Genomic DNA, 20,272 nt, shown 5'->3' on the forward strand with positions numbered 1-20,272 from the left:
CAACTAAATAAATAAAGCCTATGCAATTCCCTCCTGAACTGTTTTCAATTATAGAACACAAATGAGATGAAGTCAGCAAAAATACAAACTAAGAATAGTTCAATACAGTAAGGAGATGTACTTTAGCAACACTCTAGGATAATGTTATTAGAGTTCTGGGCAAAATGGATTGTATTATGTAAACCCTTTGACATACCATCAATGCAAAATGGACAAGATGGAGATGGTTCAGTTTGTTTTTAGTGAAATTTCTCAAGGAAATTGAAAATTGTGAGTAAAAACGTAACACTAACAATATGAACATGGATTTTGACAATCTAGTTTGTTAGTAGAATGAATCCAGCTGTTAATTACTAGTTATATTGAGTGTGGCAGCTAACTGAACTAAAAGATTTAGTATTTTTAAGGTCTACAATTTATAGATTATCAATCATATATATATAAATTTTAGCACCTCGCTTCAATATGATTCAATACTCTGTGAAGATGGCCAACTTACAAAATTTTTTTTATATTATAATTTTTAAAGTTATATTAGTTCAATATGTTTTTTAAAGCTTGAATTTAAGGTTTCGTTTCAAAACCTAAGATTTTTAAGCCTGGCCTGGTGTGGCTCAGTGGTTGAGAATCAATCCATGCACCAAGAGGTCGCAGGTTTGATACCCAGTCAGGCACATGCCCAGTTTGAGGGCCAAATCCTCAGTGGGAGGCATGCAGGAGGCAGCCAATCAATGTTCTCTCTCATCGATGTTTCTGTCTCTCCCTCTCTCTCTAAAATCAATAAAGAAAAATAAATAAATAAAACCTAAGATTTGTAATAATCAGAGTTTAGTCTCTCTTTATGATTATGCATTATAACTTGGTAAGGTATATTCAGCCATAGACAACTCATAGTTTTCTCAGGAATTAGTATTTAGGTACTCTTGCTGCTATCTGCTGCTACTCTGTACCTAATTTGGGATTTTAAAAGTCATGGGTAATAGTGGAACATAACTAAAGCATTAGTAAGCTAACATTAGTAAGCAAATTCAGTCTCTGAAATCACTGAAGTAGACCCACTTTTTGTTATCTTAGACTTCTAACTCTTAATTTATTTACACTCCAGGGCTTTGGTTGTGTGTGTGTGTAACATTTTCTTCCCAAATCTTTTCAAAACAAGCAACAAGACTGACCTTTCTAACTTGACACAAGCTTGTAAAAATAAGTAGGACTTGCTGAAGATGAGCTCTCTGAGAAAAAAATACAGTATAATCCACTGTGAATAATGTAGTTCATGATTGTAATAACATAAATGATTGGACTAAACAAGTTTAAAATACATTGGTAGAGATACCACCTTATATCCACTTTGATGATTAAAATTTAAGAAATGTGTCTGGCCAGTATGGCTCAACGGTTGAGCGTCGACCATGCACCAGTGGTCACTGGTTCCACTCCTGGTCAGGACACATGCCCAGGTTGTGGGCCAAATCCCCAGTGGGGGGCATACAGGAGGTGGCCAATCGATGTTCTCTCCCTTCGATGTTTCTCTCTCTCTCTCTCCCTTTCACTTCCTGTCTCTCTAAAATCATTAAGGAAGAAAAATAAAATTAAAAAAATGTAAAATAAATTGGTGGGGATATGGAGAAATTAAAACTCATACATTGCTGGTGGGAATGTAAAATTGTGTGACCACTGTGGAAAACATTTGGCAGCTCCTCAAAAAGTTAAACACAATTATCATATGGCCCAGCAACCACTCTTAGGTATATAACTGAAAGAATTAAAAACGTGTCCAAACAAAACTTAAACACAAATGTTCATAGCAGCATTATTCACAATACCCAACAGATAGAAACAACCTAAATGTCTTTTTGGATAAACAAAATATGGTATAACCATACAAAGGAATGAAATACCAATACAACATGAATTAGCCTTAAAAACATTGTGCTAAGTGAAAGAAACCAGACACAAAAGGTCAAATATTGTATGATCCCATTTATATGAAATATCCAGAATAGGGAAATCCACTGAGGTACAAAGCAGATTAGTAGTTGCCAAAACTGGAGGGGAGGGGGAGTGACTGCTTAATCAATGGATAAGGGGTTTCCTTTTGAGGTGATGAAATTGTTTTGGAACTAGAAATGATGATTGCACTACATCATGAATGTATTAAATGCCACTGAATCACATTAAAAATGGTTATTTTTATGTGGATTTCACTTCAATTTAAAAAATGCTTTCGTATTGTTATCTCAGAATGTTGTTCATCTAAAGTTAGTGCTACAAAAATCACCCAGATACAACTCTTATACCTTAAACAAGTTACAGCATGGACTTTCTCATAAAGTGGGGCTTTATGAATTGGAATATTACCCAAATCAGTTAAAGCTCTTAAAGAAAGTTGTTTCATCTTCCAAAATGAAATCTAGATAGCATTTCCTTCCAGTACCATATTGAGCAAAACATTAAAAATTTTAAAACAAAATGTTTTTTAGTAATGTTTAGAAAATCAGTGTTGACTAATTTTTTGGAGGATTTTCCCTATTGAGTTGTTATGTGGGTCTTGTGATAAACTAGTAGTGCAAACTTTTACCCTTCATTATATATAGGTTTTGCTTTTGTTTCAAACTAATTTGTAGGGAACTTCTGCCTGTATTGCTGGAGAATATGAGTCTCAAGGTGTCAGTTTCCAGGAGGGAGATCTTCCCACAGTAGTATTCTCTGGACCTTCTCTCCCTTGGATTATGTTCCTACGAGATCTAACTCCAGACTGAAACCACCACATTCTGATGATAATCAGGTCTTAATTCTCTTAGAAGAGTCATCACCCAAGTGAAATTCTTGGAAATTTAAAACAACTGATAATAGTATTCAGAATCTTAAAGAACATTACAGTACAGCCAGAAATGATTTGTTTGCTAATGAATTATGAACTACCAGTGTATATGTATAGTGGCAACTATGCAAAAATTTAATGAACAAGATAATGTGTTCTATAAATTCTCAGTATCAATATAAAATTTTAGAATGTTAATTCCTACAGTAAGAACAAATGACATCTTAAAATGTGGTTCCATAATTGCGAGACTTTCCATATTTTATTAAAATTAAATGTACTAAAAATCCAAATGTAATTGAAAAATTCAGTCACAATGATGGCTTTAAACACAAACGTTTCTGAATGATGCTTTATTCTAACTTGACTACAAGGAAATTTTGGTATGCTATTTGTCTTAGTGTTCCCTCTTTGGACTCCAATCATGCTAACATATCTGTATACTGAAGATTTAACCAGAATATGTGGCATTTCATAATATTCTATATTTAAATATTCAGAAATGCTTTTATACAATTTGATCACACAGTTTAGTCAGCAAATAAAAAATTTAGATTCCAGACATGGAATGTTTGCAAGTGTTTAGAGTTTTTCTGACCAGAGTTTAATTTAGCTAGCAATGTTGTTAATATAGGACCTATATGTTTTTCTCGTGGGCATGAGTATATCATGTTACAATTTTTCCTTTCAAAGTATTTCTCAGATTTTTGCTTAGAAGCTTTCATTTTCTCTCAAGTTACTGTAAAAGCCCTGTCAACATGTTTATTTGAAAGCAGACCAAAACCAAATTTTAAAAAGAAAAAAATATTTTTGCAAAAGAATCAGATTCTGGTTTAATATTTATGTATTTGTAAACTGATGTTAAAATGGTCTGAAAATGTTATTTAGGAAAGCACAGTTTGGTAACATCAATTTTCATTTATATCTTTTTCTAAAAAAGATCCCAAGAAACTGCCACCTTAATTTTTCCCCTCAAGTACTTCTAAGTACTTCAAGGTTCAATCTGAAGTGCATGTAAAACCCTCTCATTCTCAAACTTACTAAACTAAGAGTTAAAATACATGGGATAGTGAGCAGAATATGAAAGTACTCTTTATCAAAGGAGTAAAGTTCTTACAGTATTGAGCTTAAAGATAAAAGAATTTGGAAAAAAGGCTCTCATAACAGTGGAAAATCAGAGCTCTTCTTGAAGTGGGTAGGCTTTTAATATTTAATATTTAAATTAAATGAAGAAATGAGATAACATTACAGTTTTCCTAAGCAACAAAAAGCAACAGCTAAAGCATTACTAATTAGGTATGGTGATAACTGAGTTAGAAAAGGTTGATTACCACTCTAGACTAGACCCTAATCAGTAAAACTGTAACTCATAATTTTAGAAAGTTTGGCTTAATATTAATTTTTTTACAGTATATAAATTATATATACAATATGTACCTGTAACTCAAACTGTAATGCTCAAGACTGTAAAAGGAATAGTTTATTTCCGATATGCTCAAAAGCCCCACTACTCCCCTTTCTATTTATAAAACCAACAATTTCAAAAATACTTCTAGCATAGAAATGCTCAATAGTTCACCCAAAATTTAAAGCCCATATCAGTAAGCAGTTTCTCATAATGTATTCTCTAATATCACATGGCCACATTCCCTGTTCATTTATAAGCATTTTTCATGGGCAAGAGTAAATTGTGATCAAGTTGACTACGTGGCTATTCTTTTTGAATATTAAATTGTGCCTGCATCCTAAAATTTAAAATGAGCTGCAGTAAGAAAAAGAATATGAATATGCTCATTTGTACCATACACAAACAACTGAAATCCTAAAAATAAGAGAATGAAAATATGTTAATTGAGAAATGAAAAATGAGAAGCAATAACAACTAGTGATGGTATATTTAAACTTTTGTTAAAGCTCTGAATTTGTATTAAATTGCTTACCAAATTGAGGTAGAGGTAGGCCCTAATGTTATTCCTTCCATAAATCAGAACTTAGGCCTCTCACCTTAACTTGTATGCATGTCCCCCCTAATTATATAAACATGATTCAATTTGAAATATGTGTTATGATAGAAAAATTTTAGCATCATTCAAATGGTCTTTTACAAAATTCTTAATTACGAGGCTAAAAAAAGGACTTATAAAATGTACACAATAATTCAATGTTCCCTGCCAGTCATAAATATATTTGTTTTTCCTCCAAGTGTAACTGTGTGTGTGTGTGTGTGTGTGTGTGTGTGAGGGAGGGTACAGAAACTGTATTATGAAAAGATTATGAATAGTCATGTAATGAAGACACTAGAACATAACTAGTAGGGTAAGAACCAAGAACTTAGTGTTTAGTTTTCCTCTTTGAAGGTTACACATAAACTTTGATTCATATTAAATTTCCCTTACTAAAGCAGACTTAAATTCCATTAACCACAAGTCTATTTCCATTTTAAATCACATACAAGTGCTATGTGATCAGAGGGATGAGAAACACTAGGTAAGGCCTGGTGGGTGGTAACTTCTTCATGACTAGGTAGTGGAATCACCTGTTCAACCTCTAAAGCATTTAAGTCAATGAAAATGTAATCCAGACATCCATGAAAGCCACCAACATAATTTGTGTAAGCAGGTTCACCACAAGCACTTTTCAGTTTCAAGAAATGGGTAAGAGACATGTTGCATCGTTCCTCTTCCCCATTGGAAGCCCAGTCTTCATGATCCTCTGGAATGTTGCCATTGATGACAAAATGATACATTCCTGTTGATGGAGTACTATTGAAGTCCCCACAAAATATAACTGGTATGCCAGGATACAGATCACATGAGACATGTCTAATGTGAGCCAAGGCTACTGCCATTTGAATGAGACGAATGTACCCACCTATGAATATAAAAAACAATAATGTAAGTACTTTTAAAAATTGCCTTTTAAGTTAAAAATAAAGAGTCACAAACTACAGCATTTGGGTGACATTCAAGGTGCATATGTGTGTGTGGTGGGGATTAGATAAAGATGGTAAAAAAGGTACAAACTTCTGGTGATAAGGTAAATAAGTACTGGGGATTTAATGTAAAACACGATGAGTATAGTTAACACGAATGTATGACATATTTGAAAGTTGCTAAGAGAGTAAATCCTGAAAATTCTCATCACAAGAAAAAACCTCACCTTTTTTTGTATCTATATAAGCTTGTTGTGGTAATTGTTTTGCAATGTATGTAACTCAAGTCATGACATACATCTTAAACCTGTATAGTGCTGTTATGTCAATTATATCTCAATAAACTGGAAAGAAAAAAAATATATTTTTGTAAAACTGCTTTAATGACCTTAAGTTATCATGTTTAAATCACTTGCGAAAACCAATAAAACCTACCTTTGGGATGCCAGTAGAGATGGGTATTAGCAACACATATCTTTTTAGAAGAGTCCTTTGTAGACTGCAAAACAGAAACCTAAAACATAAAGTACCAAGACTTTAGTTGCTATCTGCCCATGTCTGGATGTTTTTTATCTAAGACTATATGATGAACTAACATTTTATTCTATATCCTTCCCATACTGATGAAGTATGATCATAACTGTGAAATGTAACTGTTGTTAAAAGTTGTTTTTTTTAAATTGTTTTAAAAATCAACTTTGGCCCAGGGGGCGGGGGCAGGCTGGGGGAATACACTGATTTGTTACTCTATTTCTTTACTGATTCCTATATGTGCCCTGACCAGGGATGGAACCCAGAACCTTAGCATATCAGGATGACTCTCTAACCAGCTGAGCTCTCCAACCAGGGCTTAAAGTTTTTGTATACAGTAGTGTCCCCTTATGCACAGGGGGTGTAGTCTAAGATCCTCAATGGATGCCTGAAACCACAAAAAGTACCAAACTCTCTATATCCACTATGTTTTTTCCTATACATACATAACTATGATAAAGTTTAATTTATAAATTGGGCACAATAGATTAACAATAACTAATAATAAAATAGAACAATTATAACACTGCCTATACTGTAAAAAAAAAAAAAAGTAATGTGGATGCGATCTCTCAAAATATTGCATTATTCTCTATGTGAAGAATGAAGAGAGGTGAAGACATAGGCATTGTGACACAGTGTTAGGCTACCATAAGGGTTACTTGCACAAGCACTGTGGCACCATGACAGTCCATCTGATGCCCAAGACAGCTACCAAGTGACTAATGGGCAGGTAGCCTATAGTGCTTGGATATACTGGACAAAGGGATGATTCATGTTCTGAGTTGGACGGAGCAGGAAGTCGAGAGATTTCATCACGATATTCAGAGCAGCAATTTTTTTTAATCCTCACCCGAGGATATTTTTCCATTTATCTTCAGATAAAGTGGGAGGGAAGGGGAGAGGGAGAGAGAGAAACATTGATGTGAGAGAAACACATCGACTGACTGCCTCCCACACGATCAGGACCTAACTGAAAACCACCAATATGCCCTTGACCGGAATCGAACCCTCAACTCTTTGGTCCGCAGGCTGATGCACTAATTGCTGAGCCATATCTGCCAGGGCAGAGCAGCAGACAATTTAAAATGTATGAACTGTTGCCCTGGCCGGTTTGGCTCAGCAGTTAGGGCGTCACCCTGTGGTCCAGAGAGACCCGGGTTTGGTTCCCGCTAAGGGCACGGACGTGGGTTACAGTTTGTCCGGGCCCAGGTTGGGTTGTGCGGGTGGCAGCCACTCAAAGTGTACCTTTCACGTCGATGTTTCTCTCTCTCTCCCTCCCACTCTATCTGAACAAAAAATGGAAAAATGTCCTCAGGTGAGGATAAAAAAAATTAATAAAATAAAAATAAAATGTATGAATTGTTTATTTCTGAAAATTTTCATTTAATATTTTCAGGGAGCAGGTAACTGAAACCATAGAAAGCAAAATCATGGTTAAGGGGGACTACTGTATAAATGAATAGGACAAAGTGTAACATGTTTTAGTAACAGTCCAACATATATAGGAAGTAGAAAAAGAATATATTTTAGCCCTGGCCAGTTTGGCTCAGCGGTTAAAGCGTCGGCCTGCGGTCCGGAGAGACCCAGGTTCGGTTCCCGCTAAGGGCATGTACTTCGGTTGCAGTCTGTCCCCGGCCCTGGTTGGTCGTGCGGGTGGCAGCCACTCGATGTGTCCCTTCACGTCGATGTTTCTCTCTCTCTCCCTCCCACTCTATCTGTACAAAAAAAATGGAAAAATATCCTCGGGTGAGGATAAAAAAATAAAAATAAAAAAAAGAATATATTTTAGATGACATCACCAAAGTTGGAGATAATGTTTTGAAGTAGGTAAGCGCAGGCTTTGGAGTAAGGAAGACCTATGTTTGAATACCCACTCTAACATTTACAGCAGTGTGATCTGAAAAGAGACACTTTTTTTCTAAATCAACTTTATCATTTGCAAAACAAGAGACAATTATCATCACCCCTCAAGGGAGACCTGGTGTTGATTCAATTAAATGAGCTCACACGGAGGTGCATGAAACACAATAGAATAGGTCTGAATAAAATGGTAGCTACTTTTCTTATTATCAACAAAACAAAAACTGGACATACACAAAATAAGCACGTTTTTTAAAAAAAAACTAAGATAGCTTAAGCTAAGTAGTAAATACCCTACCCAGTGATAATGGAATATATAACAAACTGTAAGAATCCTGGCTTCACACTTGTGTGAACTTGGGTAAGTAAACTTGGCCATTTTCCAATTTGTAAAATGGGAAGAATATCATCTAAATAATGGGAAAAGCAGGATTACTATGAACCAAACATTAAAATAATAGCTAATATTTATGGAGCACTTTGTAAAACATGTCAGACACTTAAGTTCTTTAGAATGTGTCAGAACAGTTCTTGGCAAGTAGTAAGAAAATACTAAGTAATTATCATTATTCTTGTATTTAGCACATGTCTCTTGCACTAGATTGTAAGCACTAATATAAAGTCCCTGTTTGTCCTGTTCAAGGCAACCTGCCACGTGCTCGGCACACTGGAGTGCTCATTAAGTATTTGCTCAGTGAATGAATGAAGGTTAACCTTTGTGCTGAAGATACAAGGCGAACACCTTTCAGTAAAATCTACATGATTTCATCTCAATTAGAAGCAGCCTCACCCCCACTTCCTTTCCAGGGCCCTAAAAATGACGGGTATGTAAAGAGACTGGCGGAGCTACTTTACCTGAAGGACAGAAGATCTCTGGAACACTCTCTCCTGTGCCGATGGGTTCAAAACTAATTTATCCAGCAATTCTTTGTGAAGTGGATCGGACTCCAGGGCTTCATGGAAAGAAATGTCATGCTGGCTAAGGAGGCTGAACTTGGACTTTCGGTAGAAAGTAGCCAGGCCTTCCTGCTGCTTGATTCGAAACACGCCCTCCAGCCCAAAAGCCTCGAGGGCCGGCTCCAAGCTGTCTGTGAACACGCTGCGGTCAACCTCCTGCAAACATATGAGGTCGGCGTTGTAGCCGGTGAGCTCCTTCTGGATAAGGTTCTGGCGGTAGTCGAGCTCCAGGGCGTAAGGGGCACAGTACGGGTACAGGACCGTCCGCGAAAACTCAGTTTGGGCGTACGTGTCAGCGAGGATGTTGTAGGAGACAGTGCGGATGAATGTGTCGTCCGTCACCTTCTTAGTGTAGAGATGCCGGTGATCAAAGGTGCAAGTGCCCGGCCCGGCCTCCACTGGACACACACTTTCCAACTCCCGGCTTGGCCCGAAGCGCTGACCATTCCCTGGAGTGCAACGAAGCTTGAGCCGTAGCCCGATGTCGGCATTGGACGGGGTGTAGACGCGCTCGTCCACACCCGTTTCGGTCCAACTAGGATAGGGAGAGGAGGGAGACAATGACGAGGGGCCCCCGCCCTCAGGCTCCGCCGATCCGGGTTTGGCTTCCCTGTACCAGCGAAAGAGGGATCCGGCGGGATCCCCAAATTCGAGGCTGAGCTTCGGGCAAACCGGGAAGCCGGCCATGATGTAGCGTGGCAACTGCAGCTCGGTGAAGGCAGGCGGGTTGCGCTCCACCTTGTACTTAACATCGCCGATCTGCAGCACCGCGCCATCCTGCCAGGCGTCCACATTGAGCACGTCTTCAGCCACGGCCTCCTCCCGGTAGTACAGCTTCACCACGGGCTCGCAGGCCGCAGTCGGCTCGGGCCCAGGCCCCGCACAGGCTCCGCCGCCGCTTGCGTTTGGCCGATTCTTCCTACTCTTCTTGGCGGCGGCCGCCTTAGCGTGGCCTTTGAGGGCGTTGGTGGCGATCCGGCTGAGGGCCCGACCCAGTGGTTCGCTTTGGTCGCGCTGCATGTTCTTGTGGCTGCCATCGGCCAGCGCGAACGACAGGCTTAGCTTAGGCTCGGAGGGCACACAGCGCACTACCGCGCGCTCCATGGAGACCGCCGCGGTCTCAATCGCTGCCTCAGTCCGACTGTGTCGCTCCACGGCCGCGCGGACCCCACGAAGCGCGACGCGGGCGCCTGGGAGCCTCCACATGAACCTGGTGGCCCAGCGGCTGACAGGACCGGCTGCCGCTAAGCCTCAGGTGGTAACAGAGCAGATGCAGCCACCGGCTCGGGGACCCATTCAGTCCCGCAACTTCCGGTGGGCGAGGAAAGGGCGGAGGCGCTCCTATTAGGCACTTTCGCCAGGGCCGCTCACGTGCTCCTTTTTTCTGTAGCCGCGTCTGTCTAATTGCTCGCAGATTAATTTTTATCTTCAAGTTGAGTTATAAATAGGGGGAAATGAAGAAAATACAGAGGCGCGATAAGGAATATATTAGATTCCATGGTTTTATCGAAAGTGCAGTTAGAGGATGAAAGGGAAAAATGCGCCAAGCCGGAAGTTGCTGGGCCGGGACAGGGTTTCCCTTACCTGAAGGAGGCGGTGCCTCGCTTGGACTGTATCCACTTGCCTTCCGTTCGCGTTGTCGGGGGCGGAACTGCGCGAGAGTGTAAGGAGCTCGCCCGGATTGTCTTTCTGGTTCCGGGCGTGGCAAGCATTGCTCATTTCCTCCCCGCTGTGTTCCTGACGCTGCTCATCTTCTTCCGCGGTGCGCTGGGTTGCCTCAGGGCGGGCAAGGGCCGACACGCGGAGCCGAGCCTTTGTGGTAGTTAACAAGGAACAATATATAACTCTCCTTTAGTGAGCGATGACTATGCTAAAAACGCCTTTTACAGATGTGAGGCGCAGAGAAATTAAGTTACCTGTTCAAGATCACACAGACATTGCTGACTGAATGACAAGAGAATGAGAATAGCCAGTAAGAAGAAATAAGTGTAGCTTCACTGAAAGCCAAATGAAGAAAGTATTTCTAGAGAGTGATTTTGTTTGTTTGCTTGTTTTGTTTTTGTTTTCGGCCTTGGCCCATTTGGCTCAGCGGTTAGAGCGTGGGTCTGCAGACCGAAGGGTCACAGGTTTGGTTACCCCTCAAAGGCACGTGCCTGGGTTGCAGATTCTGGCCTGATCAGGGTCCTGAGGAAGGCAACCAACAGATGTGACTTTTCTCTTTCTCCCTTCCTCCATTCCACTCTAAGAATTAATGGAAAAGTATCCTTGGGTGAGGATAAACAAAAAAAAAGAAACAGCCCTGACTGATTAGAAGTGGTCCCGCAGACCAAAGAGTCCCCCTTTCATTCTGGTCAAGGGCATATACCTCAGTTGCAGTTAGGGCACAGGCCTCCTGTTGAGGCAAACAGTGGATGTGTCTCTCTCTCCGGGATGTTTCTCTCTCTCCCCCCCCCCCCCTTCCACCATCCTCTCTCTCTTTCCCCATTCCTCCCACTCTCTGAAAATCAATGGAAAAATATCCTCTGGTGAGGACTAAAAAAAAGAAGAAGAAATAGTGATTTTTGTGTTTAATCAGTATTCTGTGATTAACTGAAGGGGGCAGGAAAAAACCCTTGGCGATTCAAAGAACAAATTGAGACTCTCTTTTCTGGACTAATGGACTATTTATATATACTACCTTAGTCTACTAGTAGAGTATTTATTGGGTATCTAATAATAAGCCATACCTTCCCCCTGGCTTACCATGAGGAAAATACACCTTTTGAACTGTGTTCTAAAAGAAGGATGAATTTTGCAGTCTTTTGAAATTTCTATTCCTGCCCTTCCCTGCCCCCTTCCATCACGCATTCGACAGGTGACTGGATACTGATGATATATACAGCCGGCCCTCATTTATTGCGGTTAATCAGTTCCAGACTCTACCGGGATAAATAAATTTCCACGAAGTAGGATTCTTTACTTATAAATAGAATATTTTCGCAGAGCATAGAAAACCTGTTTACGACTTTTTAAATAGGGTTTTAACATTATTAGAGCTCTCTAGACATGAAATAACACCCTTTAGTCACCATTACACTCATATTACCCAATATATTAGACAAAATGAGAAAAAATAAGACATATTAGACATAACAAGTATCATTATTATACGTTTAATTACACATACACACAGTTCTTACACAGAACCACTAACCTATGAAAATAATGCAACTTGTTCGATGAAGAAGCGATGAAGGTGAGATGAAGATGAAGAGGTGTACTACACAGCAAAGAAAAGCAAGATTACTGCTCCTCTGAAGGCAGGACCTCAGTAGGAGAGTCTTCAGGTGGTGCAGTATTTTCAGCAGGTGCGTCGTCTTCTTCCGTTGAAGGAGTACTAGGAGTAGGCAGTGGGTGTCTGGGTGCGTAGCTGAAGAACATTGTGATAGGCAGTTGCTGGCACTGTCTTTTCATATGTGTGAGGAGGCTTTTGTAGGGTTCTATCGCTCCATCATGTGCATTCTGGAACCGCAATGCACGCATCATTTGTAGGTCCCATTTGCCAATCATGTCCTATACTACCTTTTTTTTTTTGGTGGTGGTATGTGCCCTAGCAGGAACTGAACCCGGAACTCTCTGGTCCATAGGCCGATGCTCAACCGCTGAGCCAAACTGGCCAGGGCCTATACTACCTTAATAGTTCTCATGATTTGAGAGAGATGCTCAAATGTAAGGCCAACTTCCTTCTCCTCCTGACCCCCAGGAACCTCTGGCTGCTCTTCCTCCTCCTCACTCGTAGACTTAGTTATCTCCACCAGATCCTTGTCAGGTAAGGGATCCAAATGTGTCTCCAGCAGCTCATCCACATCCTTGCCATGGACCTTGGCCTCATCCTTGAAAATGAATGTTTGGGAAGGCATTCTTTTCCAGAACAGTCCTGTTTCGTCCATATTGAACACCTGTTCTGGATGATACTTGCCCTCAAGGATCTTTTGGAATGTGTTGTTCACATAGTCCTCTGCTGCAGGCTGGTCAGCAGAAGCAGCTTCTCCGTGGAGAATGACACTCTTCAGATGATACCTCTTCTGGAACTTCTCAAACCAACCCTTGCTCGCCGTGAAATCCATGAACGTTGCAGAAGAGGGTCCTGGTTGAGGTTCATCTGCCATAAAGCACTGATAGAGCTGCCTTGCCTTCTCCCAGATGACCAGCGAATCCAATGGAATGTTTTTCTTGTGGCTGTCGCTGATCCAAATGGCTAGGGCAGACTTCGTTTTCACTATGGACTTATTACAACTTGTCGCGACACGCTTTTCCTCCTTGGAAAGAGGCAGTAGCTGTTTCTTCTTCACGGATGGAGCGAATGGTAGACTCATTCAAGTTGTAATGGCGGGCAACCTCCACGATTTTCTTGCCATTTTTTATCATATCCAAGAGTTTCACCTCCTGGATGGTAAGCATCTTCCTCTGGCACTTAGTTTTATTGTCAGAAGGCTTAGAAGAAGCAGCCCGTTTAGGAGCCATTGTGGGGCTTAGATACAAGTTCTCAGAAATCACAAACACAAGAGCAAAGATGGTTCCTATGCATAGCAATGTAGAAGCGTGTATGAGAGAAACAAACTTGCATGAGGCTGAGCCAATCAGTGGCCAGGATAGGAAGAGGATAGGATAGCCAATCAGTGAACAGCATGCTCTGATTGGCTTGGTTTCACCACATCCGATTTTTTGGAAAAAAGTTATTGCCCACACACAAGTAGTGGTCCAGCAGTTGCACCTGGCATTGAAGGATTTGCAGCGGTGCTTGAATACATAGGCCCACAGTCCATATGTACAGTAATTTTAATTGTAGTACGGGGTGTATATTTGACTCAGACAACTGAGCCCGAGCTGTATCATTTTCATGGTCTCAATCAACTTTTTAATGAATATATTTTAAAAAACCACGATAGAGTGAAGCCGTGAAAGTCAAAGCACGAAGTGGCAAGGGACGACTGTCGTCCGGGGTTACAATATAGAGATAACAGTTAATACATTACATCAACTGACTAACCTAAGGAAGGAAGAAAATAAATCTCAGTACTCCAGTTTATAGTACCCACATGTGGCAATATGAATTTTAAAATGGCATTGTTCTTTAGCATTTTCCTTCATGCAACTTTGCAGAACTCAATCTTAAACCAATTTATTTAAAGATGAAAGCCCTATTGGAAAATGTAACTTCAAGCAAGGTAATCTAATTTAACTTTGTAGCATAGTCTTAATCTTGGTTTTGAGATAGATCCCTTGAAGTGTCATACTTCTTTCTTTTAGTTTTTATTTTGTATATTTTGAACGATTATATACACACAGTGAAAAAAGTAATCCTACCCCTGACTCATATGCATACACAAATATTTATGAATATATACCCTTCCACTTTTTTACACAAATAGGGTTATAGTATAACCATGATACAGTACCTTTGTCTTTTCACTATCTTTTATCAATTCTTTCAAGAGAAAGTGTCTTAAAATGTTCTGAAAGTGCCACAACTTCCCATAGAAAGTTTAACTTGAACTCAACAGACTTGAAAATAATACATAATAAATGGTGTGTTTGAAGTTATATATTTATGAGGCTATAATTATATACACAATACATATACATTATAATTATATAATTAAAATTTGAGTTTGAAAGACTGAACCAATACTATGCTTTCCCTGATACTAAAAGAAGGGGCTAATAGAAACTTATTTATTCATCTATTCTCAGTCCATACCAAGAAACGCAAGCTAACTTTCACTAATCAAGTTAGGGTTGATGGGGTCATTCTTGTTACACATCTATCTGCAAAGATTAGTTTGTGAAGACTAGTTTCTTACGATTACCTTCACTTAAGTTAATAGCGTCAATTAACAGCATAGATCATTAATATACCCCCCCCCTTTTTTTAATCCTCACCCGAGGACTTTTTTGTGTTTATCTTCAGACAGAGCGGGAGGGAGAGAAGGAGGAAGAGAGAAAGAGAGAAACATCGACAAGAGAGAGACACATCAAGTGGTCACCACTCACAGGACCCCAACCGGGGCCAGGGACAAACTGCAACAGAGGTACATGCCCTTAGCAGGAACCAAACCCAGTACTCTCTGGTCCATGGGCCAATGCTCTATCCTCTGAGCCAAACCAGCCAGGACTACCCCTATCTTTTTTTACTTAAGGTCAACATGATACTGTGGTTTTGAGTGATAGCTCTCAGAAATTTTGAGTGGTACCTAGTGATATCACTTCAAGGTAGTCTACTTCCTCATATATTCAAAATTTAATAATTTTTATTTGCTTTTTAAAAATCTTTTTATATAGACCCAGAAACACGGAAGTAGGGTGCAGACTGACAACCCTCAGAAGAGGGGATGGTGGGGGGTGGGAAGAGATAAACCACAGAACTTATATGCATGTATACATAACCAATGGACATGGACAACAAAGCCAGGGACGGGGTGGGAGGATGGGGAGGAGGGTGTCAATGGGGTAAAAAAGGAGAAACATCTGTAACAAAAAAAAAAAAAAAAAATCTTTTTATATATTGACTTTAGAGAGAAGGAAGAGAGAGTGAGAGAGAGAAACATAGCCCCAACTGGAGATTAAACCTACAGCCTTGGTGTATTAGGACAAACCTCTAACCAACTGAGTTACCTGGCCAGGATTCCATTGGCTATTTATTTAAGGGACCAATCTCTTCTACTTATTTATTTATTGAAAATTTTTTAATTTGTTGTTGTTTTTGTTTTAATCCTCATCCGAGGATATTTTTCCACTGCTTTTTCAGATAGAGTGGGAGGGAGAAAGAGAGAGAGAAACATTGATGCGAGAGAGACACATCAACTGGTTGCCTCCCCAAATGACTCTGACCAGGGCCAGGGATCGAACTACAACCAAGGTACATGCCTTTGATCAGATTCGAACCCTCGACTCTTGGTCCTTTAGCCGATGCTCTAACAGCTGAGCCAAACTGGCCAGAGTGACATATAATATTGTATTAGTTGCACGTATACAACATAATGATTTGTTATATGCATATATTGCCAGATGTTTACCACAATAAGTTCAGTTAACATCCACCACCTCACAGTTACAATTTTTTTCTTTTTTCTTGTGATGAGAACTCTTAAGATCTACTCTCTTAGCAACTTTTAAATACACAGTACAGTTTATTAACTACAGTTGCCATGCTATACATTACATCCTAGAACTTGATTATCTTGTAACTAGAAGTTCTTACTTTTCTTTCTTTCTTTCTTTCTTTCTTTCTTTCTTTCTTTCTTTCTTTCTTTCTTTCTTTCTTTCTTTCTTTCTGAGAATCAGCAGCATAATCAGCCATTTTAATTTATTATGTTGAGTTTGGTTAGATTACTGTGAAAAGAATTTAATAGATTAGGCATAAACAAATCATTAAAATGGCATTGATGAATGTGAAGGAAGTTCTTACTTTTTGACCACCTTCACCCATTTCTTGCACTCCCCTGCTCTGCCACCTTCCCCTTCCTCTGGCAACCACCAATCTGTTGTCTGTATCTATGAATTCAGTTTTTTGTAGATTCCACATATAAGTAGATCATACAGTATTTGTCTTTGTCTGACTTATTTCATTTAGCATAATGGTAGGATTTCCCTTTTTTTTTTTAAATCCTCATTTGAGGATTTTTAAAAATTGATTTTTAGAGAGAGAGGAAGGGAGAGAGAGAGAAAGAGAGAGAAAGAAACATCAATGTGAGAGAGAATCATCAATCAATTGCCTCCTATGAGTGCTGAACCTGAAACCTAGGTATGTGTCCTGACTGGGAATCAAACCTGCAACTTTTTCATATTTGGGATTATTCTCCAATGAACTGAGCCAGCCAGCCAGGGTGGATCGCCCTCTTTTATATGGCTGAATAATATTCTATTATATACCTGTATCTATATATTTTGCATTGTCTTGATCCATTTATCCATTGATGAATACCTACACTTAGGTTATTTCCATGTTTTTGCTATTATAAGTAATTCTGGAATGAACATGATGGCGCAGATTATCTTTTTGAGATGGTGATTTCATTTTCTCTGTATATATACCCAGAAGTAGAATTGCTGAATCATATGGTAGTTCTATTTTTAACCTTTTGAGGAACCTCCTATACCGTTTTCCATAGTGGCTGCACCAATTTATATTCCCTCCAACAGTGCTATTTCTTTCTTATATTTTAATATATTTATTATAATTTATATTGATGACATATTATATAATACTATATACTATATAGCATAGTATATATATAACATATGACATAGCTATATCATTTAATATAAGATATAATGTTAGTATAACAGCCATAAAAAAATTAGTTTGAAAAAATTCAATCAAAGAACTTAGGTGAAACCTATCACAGTTTAGTTCCATGAAGAACTCTTAAACATATTAATTCACTTATTTTCCCTGTAATCCCCTTTTTAATTTTGAAATAAATGATACATAGTATAAAGCATAGTAAGTTAGTCTCATAAATTCTCTTAGCATCTTCAACATTTCTATTAAGTAGTAGATGAAACATTTTGTATAGCATTAGAGAATCACATTTTGGTGTCATATTAAGTGCTTTTTGAAATTTGTTGTTGTTAATTCTCACCCAAGGATATTTTTCCATTGATTTTAAGAGAGAGTGGAAGGGAGAGAGGGAGGGAGGGAGGGAGGGAGAGAGAGAGAGAGAGAGAGAGAGAGAAACATGGATATGAGATACATCGATTGGTTGCCTCTAGCATACACCCCTACTAGGTTGGGGATTGAACCTGCAACCCAGGTACATGTCCTTGGCTGGAAATCAAACCCAAGACCCTTGGGTGCGCAGGCTGCTGCTCTAACCACTGAGCAACACCATCCAGGGCCCGTAAGTGCTTTTAAATAATGAAGACTCTGCTCTCATAAATAATTTGCTCTTGTAAATAATATTTCTAATCCTTAGATTCATAAATAGAACTTTTTTCCTCACCTGAGGACATTTTTTCATTTTTTGTTCAGATATAGTGGGGGGAGGGGGAGGAAGAGAGAGGAGAGAGAGAGAGAGAGAGAGAGCGCGAGCAGCGAAACATTGACATGAAAGGGACACATCGAGTGGCTGCTACCCACACAACCCAACCAGGGCCGGGGACAAACTGCAACCGAGGTATGCGCCCTTAGCGGGAATCGAACCCGGCTCTCTCTGGACCGCAGGCCAATGTTCTAACCGCTGAGCCAAACTAGCCAGGGCCAGAAATAGAACTTTTAAGGAAGGATTTTAAGCTTCAAATTAAATATGTTCAATTATAACATGTTTTTTCTTTCCCTCAAAGCAAAAGATTTATTAAAATCCTAGCTGCCTCTTTTGCAGAAATTGATAAACTGATCCTAAAATTTATATGGAAATGCAAAGGACCTCGAATAGTCAAAATTAATTTTTATTCCTTTTTATTGAATTTAGTGGGGTGACACTGGTGAACAGAATTATAGATTTCAGGTGCACAATTCCACAACACATCATCTGTACACTCTATTGTGTGTTCATTACCTCTAGTCAAGTCTCCTTCCATTGCCATTTATCCCCCATATACCCTCATTAACCTCTTCCCTCCCCCCGAATTACTTCTTTTCATAAAATAACAAAGTTGGAGCACTAACACTACCCACTATAGCCATTCTTACTAAAGCTACACTAATCAAGACAGTGTGGTATTGGTATGAAGATAGATATGTAGATCAATGGAATAGGATTGAGTGTCCAGAAATAAACCCTTACATTATGGCCAATTGATTTTTTTAAATAACAATGCCAAAGCAATTCAGTGGGGGAAAGAAAAACCTTTTCAACAAATGGTGTTGAAGCAAGTATATATGTATGCAAAAAAAAAAAAAATGAAAAATGAACTTGGATCCATACTTCTCGCCATATATAGAAATTAACCCTAAATGGGTCATAGACCAAAATGTAAAACCTAAAACTAGAAGAAAACCTATAGGAGAAAATCTTTACATTTAAAATCTTTCAGCCACTTTGAAAAACAGTTTGACAGTTTCTTAAAAGGTTAAACACAGGCTTACCATTCAACCCAGCAATTCCAATCTAGGTTTTTATCGATGAGAAATGAAAATGTATGTTCACCCAAAGACTTGTACATGAATTTAAAACATTTTTATTCCTTTTTTGATTTTTAGAGAGAAAGGAAGGGAGAGAGAGAGAGAGAGAGAATATCGATGAGAGAGAACATTGATTGGCTGCCTCCAGCATGTCCCCCATTGTGGATCAGGACCACAATCTGGGCATGTGCCCTGACTGGGAATCAAACCAGTGACTTCTTGGTGCATGGGTTGAGGTTCTACCACTGAGCCACACTGGCTGGGCTGTACATGAATGTTCATGGCAGGATTATTCAAAATAGCCCCAAACTAGAAGCCATTCAGATATCCATCAACTAGTGAATGGATAAACCAAATGTGATATATTCATGTAATGGAAGACTACTCAGCAATAAAAAAGAATGAACTTATGTCACATACTACCCATGCATGAACCTCAAGCACATTATCATTAAGTGAAATAAGCCAGACAAAAGTCTACATATGTCCATTTATATGAAATAATCAGAAATTGCAAATCTATAGAGACCAAATGCAAATCAGTAGTTGCCTGGAGCTGGAGGTGGGAGTGGGGATTGAGTGCCTATGAGCCCAAGGGAACTTTTTGCAGTGATGGAAATATTTTAGAACTGGATCTTGATAATGATTGCATAAAACACTATAAATTTCCTAAAAATAATTGAATTGTACACTTCAAAATGGTGAATTTTAGAGTATGTAAATTATACCTACATAAATTATGCTGTTAAAACAGGTATACATTGTATTAGGTAATGAGGGAAGCAGAACCAGTAGATTATATATATATATATATATATATATATATATATATATATATATATTCCCTGTGTGTATCCATATGTATGTATGTGCACATATATGAATTTATTACAAGGAATTAGCTTTTGCAATTGTGGAGGCTAGTGTAGGGCAGGCTGTTGGGAAGGAAAAATCCAGAGAGGGAGAGTAATTGTAGAGTTAATTTCTGTTTGGAGTCAGATTCATGGCATGCCTAAACCTTTTTTTGTTGTTGTTAATCCTCATCAGAGGGTATTTTCCCATT

General features: G+C 39.0%; 2 protein-coding genes across 2 annotated transcripts in view; one reads left to right on the top strand and one right to left on the bottom strand.

The window, feature by feature from the left end:
* Positions 1-2,947: 2,947 nt before the first annotated feature.
* Positions 2,948-10,724, bottom strand: PDE12 (phosphodiesterase 12). The gene is made up of 4 exons (XM_036266457.1): positions 10,689-10,724; positions 9,003-10,530; positions 6,189-6,267; positions 2,948-5,692 (listed from the first exon to the last, which is right to left on the bottom strand). Exons 2-4 carry the CDS (start codon positions 10,308-10,310, stop codon positions 5,250-5,252), a joined length of 1,830 nt encoding a protein of 609 aa, XP_036122350.1. The 5' UTR covers positions 10,311-10,530; positions 10,689-10,724; the 3' UTR covers positions 2,948-5,249.
* The window catches only part of DNAH12 (dynein axonemal heavy chain 12), a 276,436-nt gene continuing 265,344 nt past the window's right edge, over positions 9,181-20,272 (top strand). The window contains exon 1 of the mRNA XM_036266455.1: positions 9,181-9,291. The gene's annotated coding sequence lies outside the window, so the exon portion shown is untranslated. The remainder of the gene's footprint in view (positions 9,292-20,272) is intronic.

This window comes from Molossus molossus, unplaced genomic scaffold (genome assembly GCF_014108415.1).
Source record: "Molossus molossus isolate mMolMol1 unplaced genomic scaffold, mMolMol1.p scaffold_m16_p_18, whole genome shotgun sequence".
NCBI classification, from domain to species: Eukaryota; Metazoa; Chordata; class Mammalia; order Chiroptera; family Molossidae; genus Molossus; species Molossus molossus.